Source organism: Juglans regia, chromosome 13, assembly GCF_001411555.2.
Source record: "Juglans regia cultivar Chandler chromosome 13, Walnut 2.0, whole genome shotgun sequence".
Taxonomy (NCBI): Eukaryota; Viridiplantae; Streptophyta; class Magnoliopsida; order Fagales; family Juglandaceae; genus Juglans; species Juglans regia.
Window position 1 is genome coordinate 14516958 of NC_049913.1, and position 8210 is coordinate 14525167.

The 8210-nt window shown below is 34.0% G+C and overlaps 1 protein-coding gene across 1 annotated transcript; it reads left to right on the forward strand.

Moving 5' to 3' along the window:
- Window positions 1–3209: 3209 nt before the first annotated feature.
- Window positions 3210–4998, forward strand: LOC108993813 (UDP-glycosyltransferase 74B1). Its single transcript, XM_018968848.2, has 2 exons — window positions 3210–3928; window positions 4145–4998. The coding sequence occupies exons 1-2, from the start codon at window positions 3287–3289 to the stop codon at window positions 4907–4909; spliced, it is 1407 nt and encodes a 468-aa protein (XP_018824393.2). The 5' UTR covers window positions 3210–3286; the 3' UTR covers window positions 4910–4998.
- The last annotated feature ends 3212 nt before the right edge of the window (window positions 4999–8210 follow it).

The window sequence follows — 8210 nt, forward strand, 5'->3', positions numbered from 1 at the left end:
ACTATAACAAAGGTTTAGGTTGTGTTTGGATGTTGAAGTGAGTTGAGTTGAGATGATAAAATATTGTTAGAATATTATTTTTTAATATTATTATTGTTTTGGAATTTGAAAAAGTTGAATTGTTTATTATATTTTATATTAGAATTTAAAAAAATTGTAATAATAAATTAAGATGAGTTTGGGATCCAAACTCACCCTAAGGAGGAAGACGGGTTCGAGAGGTTTCCTCCGTATTCAAAATTATTGTCCTAACAACAGTATAAAGTACAAGAAAAAATAATTATTTAATACTTAGTAGTAAGCCAGTTGTTATTATATAATTTTCAATATGTATATCCTCTCCAGACTAGCTAAGGGGCCCGTGGGGCTCGGCCAGCTTTTTATTTTGGGCTGTTTTAGTTGTTAGGAAGTAACTCCTAATACCTATGACCTATTTATCCAATCTTTTAAAATATATTATTAAAATATGTTTATTTTTATTTTATATATTAATTTTTATAATACATCATATATTAATTTATTTATTTATTTATATAATTTAAATATTATATTTTTTAATTTTTTAATTTATTTTAAATAATATATTCTCTACACATCATGTATTTCAAATATTTCTTTATGCATCATATATTTTTATATATAATGTAATATTTTAAATTACTTAAAAAAAATAAAAATATGTCTTTATTATTAATAATATCAAAACTTCTGCATACATAAACGTTGAATGGACTGTAGACAGAGTTCTAGAAAGTAGATAAGAGAATAAAGCATGTGCAAAAGTGATAAAAGAGTTAAAATAAAAATAAGATAAAAAGAAAAGAGGATGAAATGAGATAGAAATAATAAAAAATTATTTAGAAGAATGAACAGTAACCTTTACCTGAAGAATTTACTGTAGCTGAATATAAAATATAAATAGAATAGATAATCTAATAAAAAAGACTTTTAACCATCTTTATTTATATTTTTAAAAAAATATATATTTTACAATAACCATTCGTAGTGCTCTAAGAATCAGAAGCTGCAAATAATTCAGAGTCACTAAAAATAGATATGGGTGTTTAATTTAGTTCCGATTCCCCTTTCAATGGCATAAAACACCCATATCTATTGTAAAGTCACGTTGATTGATTTCTAAAACTAAATTCAAATTTGCTTGTAACTGTTCAACGAGCAAATGTTTATTTTATTTTATTATTTGTTTAGAATTCTCTCTCTCCTCATGACATTTTCTCACGCAACCGCTTTCTTTCCCTCGAATTTATTTTTCCGCTTTTCACTTCTCTACTTCTTTTTATCGTTTCGCCTTTTGAAATTATAGAAGGATAATTGAAAATATATAATTTTTTAATCTATAATTTAATTAGAATATATTTATTAATTAATATATAATATTTAAAATAATAAAATATAAAAAAATAAAAATTTTATTATTATTAATTACTCATTATTATATAATAATAAATAAATAAATAATTCAATATAGATATTTAATATAAATAATTAAAATTAAATTCATCTTATATTATTTTATTATTATATAATAAAAAAATAATTATTTTAATATAAAAATTTATGTAAATAAAATAATTAAAAATTAAATTTATCTTACATTCATTAAAATTATACTTTAATTTTACTTTTAAAAGACCAACATTTCCGAAAAGTGTTTTGTGTGGCGCAGGTCATGCGAGGAAAAGCACGTTAAGCGGAGTGGAAGAAAATGGAGTCCGTATTGAGAAATTATTAAGAGAAATAAATTCGGGACTTAAAAAATGTCCCGGAATTTGTTTTTTTTTTTTTTAATCGAATGATTAAAAAAATATTTTTTTAATAATATGATAAATTTTTTATTTTTTTAAAAAATTTTATAATAATTAAAAAAATACATAAAAAAAAATATTACTCACTTTAAAACATTTTTTGCATTCCAAATTCGAAATGAACAGCAGGACTCAATTATTAAAGACAAAACCTAGCAGTGGTCCCTACCGAGCACAACGAATCAAACAGTACGAATCATGAATCAAAAGTAGCCACAAAGTCAATCTACCTCCATTTGGTAGAGGATTCCAGCTGGGAGCGGTGGACGATTGCCGGTCACGGACATTCCTACGTCCACCGCTACCGTCACATATAATTGATCTTTTTGTTTTAATATTTTTTTTACATATATATTTTTAATATTTAAAAGAAATAAAAAAATCATAATATTATTAAAAAATAATTCTTTAATCACTAAGTAAAATAAAAAATAAAAAAATAAAAAAAAATTTAACGATAACACTAAACGATAAAAACCAATAATGAGAGCATTATTTTCTTTAAAAGATTATAAAAAACAGAAAAATAAAGCATTAGAGGTTACAGCTACCGCTGGGAGCTACCGCTACTTATTTTAGTGTATTTTTTTAACTTTTTTTTATATGTATTTTTTAACACTTTCAAATATTATTTTTTAAAATCAAATTACAACATTATTAAAAATAAATGTTAAGGATAACTCCTGGCAAGAGTTTGGAGGGTTGAGAGTATCATTATTCATACTTTAATGTTGTTATGATGATCTATCTAACATGTGTATATATATTTTAGTTACAATGAAATTTACTAAAAATAAATTTATAAATTAACATGAATATTTGATGAGTTAAAAATAATTTTTATTTTAAAATAGATCTAGCATGAACTCATCTGATTTTATATTTTTAATTTTATAAGATATCTGTATGGAATGCCCAAAAAGCACAAATCTTCAAAAACAAATTAAATATCCTTTTGAACTAGAAAAAAAAAATTAAAATATCAATCTCCTTTTTTATAAAACAATTGAAAAGTATTTTTTTTTCTAATAAGGGTATACATATTTCCTTTTTTTAATTGTTTTGCTTGGAAAAAATATTCATGGTTTTTTAATTTTTCAAAAAATAATTCTAAGTTTTATTTTTTCAAAATTTTGAATAAGTTTTAAAAGTTATTATTCTTATTTTGATATATCGATTTTTTTAATTTCCTACCAAGGATATTTATGTCAACAAATCTCACGAAGTTTAAGGCCATGATCGTCTTTTTCATAAAAATAATTTTTTTATTTATTAATGAATGGAAGTTATAGTTGTGATTTATTAATATATAAAACAAATTAAATTATAAATCAAACTACACGTAAGCTTGCTTCCACGGAGCCCTCTCTCTCTCGCCCTCTCTCTCGGTCTTGCCTTTAAAGAAGAAAGACAGTAGTTCAGAATTAGCAAACACTATAACTGTAGAGGAACAAAAAGATATGGAGGAGAAAGAGTATGCGGGTCACGTTGTACTGATCCCATATCCGAGCCAAGGCCATATCAACCCTGTCCTCCAATTTGCAAAACGATTAGCCTCCAAAGGAGTCCTGGCCACCTTAGCTACAACGTGCTATACAACCAAGTCTATCTGTGCACCAAACGTCGGCGTCGAGCCCATTTCCGATGGCTTCGACGTGGGTGGCTTTGCGCAGGCGCAAAACGAGGACCTATATCTAAAGTCATTCAAGGCGAATGGCTCAAGAACCCTATCTGAACTCATTCATAAATACCAAGAATCGAGCTCTCCTGTCACTTGTGTTGTTTATGATTCGTTTCTGCCATGGGCGCTTGATGTTGCTAAGCAACATGGTATTTACGGGGCCTCCTTCTTCACCAATTCGGCCACTGTATGCCATATATTCTGTCTCAAACACCTGGGCATCCTTTCCCTGCCGGTAAATCTGGAAAACGAACCTTTGTTGGTTCCTGGCCTTCCTCCTTTGAACTTGGCTGACCTGCCAAGTTTTCTTAAGTTTCCAGAAAGTTACCCAGCCTACATGGCCATGAAATTGAATCAGTATTCCAACTTGCACATGGCTGATTGGATATTTTGCAACAGTTTCGAAGAATTAGAAGGCGAGGTATTTATGTGATTACGTATCGTCAAGTACATCTTCCATGATTAGTCTTAGAACTTATGCAGATTCTATGATCTATTGAATGTCGTAGTCATTAAACATAAAGTCCATGCTTGACGTATTTTTGGATTAGCTATACGTACAACTTTTAAGTTAATTTAACTGATCTTATCTCCGAGCGCGCCCCTGATGTTTTTTTGTTACCATGTGTTCAAAAAGGCGGCGGAAAGCATATCAGAGCTGTGGCCAGCAAAGTTGATTGGTCCAATGGCTCCATCGGCTTATTTGGATGGGAGAATTGAAGATGATAAAGGATACGGTGCAAGTCTGTGGGAGCCACTGAGCAAAGAGTGCATCAAATGGCTAGAAACAAAGCCACCTAGGTCAGTAGTTTATGTCTCCTTCGGAAGCATGGTCTCCTTGACAGCAGAACAGATGGAGGAGATAGCTCGGGGCCTGCAGGAGTGTAGCTCGCATTTCCTCTGGGTCGTGAAAGAATCGGAGCAATCTAAATTACCTGAAGGGTTCGTCGAGTACACAGCAAAAGAAAAGGGTTTGCTGGTGACATGGTGCAACCAACTAGAAATGCTGGCGCACCAAGCCGTAGGTTGCTTTGTAACACACTGTGGGTGGAACTCAACCCTCGAAGGGCTTAGCCTTGGAGTGCCGATGGTGGGAGTGCCTCAGTGGGCTGACCAATTGACTGATGCCAAGTTTGTGGGGGAGATTTGGGGGGTGGGGCTCAGAGCCAAGGAGGATGAGAAGGGAGTCGTGAGAAAAGAAGAATTTGTAATGTGTTTGAAGGTGGTAATGGAGGGAGAGAGAAGCCATGAGATTAAGAAAAATGCTAGGAAATGGAGTGAGTTGGCTAAAAAATCAGTCAGTGAAGGAGGGAGCTCTGACAAGCGTATTAATGAATTTGTGGAGCAGTTGATGTTACGTGCCATCAACTCGAAAGGTCATCAACTCATGGCCGCCATGTAGATTAGAGAACTGGACTTGTACGTGTGTTTGTGTCTGAATCGTCGAGTACTTCTGGAAAGTGAATTAATATGTTAGTTGTTGGCCCTGCATTAATGTGTGAACGTTATTTCCTCTGCTGTCGTTATTGTTGTTATTATTGTATTGAAAATACAACTTTACCCTTCCATTTATACCGCTTCATTTGTTCGTTTGGCAAATTTTTATTTATTTATTTTTCTTTTACACTTATGGCTTATGGTTTTATATGGGAATTTTATATCATGTTCTCTTATATATATATATATATATATAAAATAATGATATGTTATTCGATAATCTGTATGTATATCAATAATAAATATTATTAAAATCAGTTTTTATATTCATGATTTTTATAGCTTAAATCTCTTTAATTTCTGATAATAGCTTCAAAGGAAAAAAATAAAATAATTGTTTGTCACGGTGGATAGGATACATGAGTTCGTTCAAAAGACAGTAAATCAATGATCGTTAGCATATTATAATATATTATCCTTAATTGCTCTCTTTTTGTTGGCTCATAGATAAAAGCTGCTAGCTAGCTTCGATCTTTGGTTTATAGGTCATGTATGTACGAGAATTGATCTTCAATTTAGATAATCGAAGAGAGAAAAAGGAGGAATATATGTGTAAGGAGATTTTTCCACGGCCATAGGGGCTCACTAGAAGATCAAATAATAGAGAAAAGTGAGAGACAAGAAATGAGAGGCATGCATGTGTAAGCAAAGAATAAGAGAAAAACAATCTCAAGAGAAAAAAATGAGTGATTTGACAATAAAGCAAAAAAAATTAAAGTATAGATGAAATGAGAGAAAAAATATAGAAGTAACTTAAAATAAATGGAGGGCAAGTAATAAAATGCGAGGGAAACATATGGATTTGGGATCCCTTGAACTCTTGAGATTTTACACTCTTTTTGGGGACGATTTCGACTTATTCGGATTAGGAGACTTCTTCTTTAGTCATAGAACTCTAGAGAGGACTTCTTCTTTATAAAATAGCTCTATAGCTTTCCTTATATAGTGAGAAATTAGAGACTACGAGAGACTGTAAACAAGCTTATTATAGCATGAAATCTCCCCTCTCCAAACCCCCATGGACGTAGGCCTAGTGCCGAACCACGTAAGATCTGTGTGATCATCTCTTTATTTTTTGTATTTAAATATCATTCATCACCATGGATATACGAACCAATACCATACAGCCGTATCGGACCACTATCGAGGTTCCATACAAAACCGATCAAGGTCCACCACCTCTTAGCACGTCCCGGGAATGGATCTCTCATTTTTTCCGAATTGTGCACATTTTTTGACGCTAACAGTTGGTGCCGTCTGTGGAATCTAGATTTTTTATACTAGAAACAGATGAATGATGACTTTTTTGCACGCTAAATTATCTCCGAATGGGCAAAAGAAACTCTTCTAGATAAGTATCTTCAGTCTTTCTACTTTTATTTTTGGGTCATGCTACAGCCCCCACTGTGGAGTAGTATTATTTTACATGTATTATGTTTATGTTATTTTTTATATAGATCTTTTAATATTTTTAAATATTTTTAAAAAATAAAATAAATTTAAAACATCATTAAGAAAATACTTTCTTAATCAAAAAGTAAAAAAAATATATTAAAAAATTCTTTCTTAATCACAAAGTAAAAAAATATATATTAAAAAATACTTTCTTAATCACAAAGTAAAATAAAATTTATTTTACTTCGTGATTAAGAAAGTATTTTTTAATAATATTATGATTTTTTTTATTTTTAAAAATATTTAAAATTATTAAAAAAATTTATATAAAAAAAGTTAAAAAGATATATAAAAATAAAATACACTCTCAACGGGAACCCCCAACGGGAGATCTAGTATTTTTCTTTATTTTTATAAAAGACACTATCGAAAAAAATGGGCGATTAAAAATACACTACATTTAAATATTTTTATATATATTTGACATGGCGGGCAGGGAACCAAACTTCCCGACCTCTTAAGCTGTAAATGTCAGTTAATTACGTGATACATTTAGAAAATACTAGGCACATACACATGTTTATACAGAAATGGGGCACAGTGCCCATGCACGTACAAACCATGCATGTACAAGCCGAGCCATGCAAAGTGCACGCGGTGCACCGCGCCGTGCACCCAGGAGCTCCGCTCCTCCCTGCCGCAAGGCTCGATTACTCGCCGATGACCACCTCATGGATAGCTGACGGTTTCTATTCGACGTTGGTGGCCCCCCATCCGCGTTTAAGGCATACACGAAGGAGCACGGTATTAAACGCCCAGAAGAACCACGACCTGCCGTGGCGCAGCCAGGGCTTCGCCAGCGGTCACCGAGAAGGCCGCCGAAGCTTTCTGTTTCCTCGGGGACGGTCCACGACCACCGCCCAACGACGGAAACCCTACATGAAACATGAACGGAATAGCCCGTGGCTAAGACCTTCTCTGCCCAGCCTCTACAAGGCACGGCATAGCCATCGGCGGCCACCCAGTGGTCGGCCGGCGTTTTCTACCACGGGTGCAGTTCCCTACCACCATAGCTGCGAACGACGGCACTGGGCTACATGCGCAGTGCGCGAAACTGTGAGCGGTTACTCTCCACGGCCCAGCAGCAGCGGGCAGAACCAGTACTCCTCAGCCCTGCCGTGCAGCCCGCGAACAGCGCGGTCAACAACTGGCCTCCACGTCCTCCCCTCCTCGGCCTTTGGCCTCCACGACCTTAACTCGTCGACCACGAACAGGAACTCCACTGGGCAAGACCACTACACGGCCAGCCCATGGCGATATCCTCCTCTCCACGGCTCTGCAGCAGCGGGCATAGCCATTAAGCGGCCTAGCATCACGGCCATTACACTCCACGGCCTCCCTATACACGGACTCTCCATGGCCAAACTCTGCGGCCACTCACACAGCGGGCATGCACTCAACGGCCAAAGGTTATGCGGCCAAGCACAACGGCTTCCTCTACACTGCCACTACATGCCGGCCAAGCTTGGTCGGAAAAAACATGGCCACTACACGCGGCCATCCCTCCAGTGCATAGATTACACAACTATGCCGACTCCACTCCACGGCCATGCATGCTACTCGCAGTGGCGGAACCAGAAATTTATTATAGGGCCTGAGCAAAGTTAAAATTATAATAAAATATTTTTATTCTATTTTTCAGTCAAAATAATTTATAAGATCAAAATAATTTTATAGAAAATGTTAAGATAACATTTTAGAGAGAAAATCCACACAATATGAGATAATATAATCATATTAAATCGTAAAAA

Bases quoted from the DNA above. Each gene is read 5' to 3' on its own strand.
- LOC108993813 (XM_018968848.2), top strand. From the start codon at position 3,287: ATGGAGGAGAAAGAGTATGCGGGTCACGTTGTACTGATCCCATATCCG. The intron at 3,929-4,144 runs GTATTTATGTGA...GTGTTCAAAAAG, and splicing joins TCGAAGAATTAGAAGGCGAG to GCGGCGGAAAGCATATCAGA.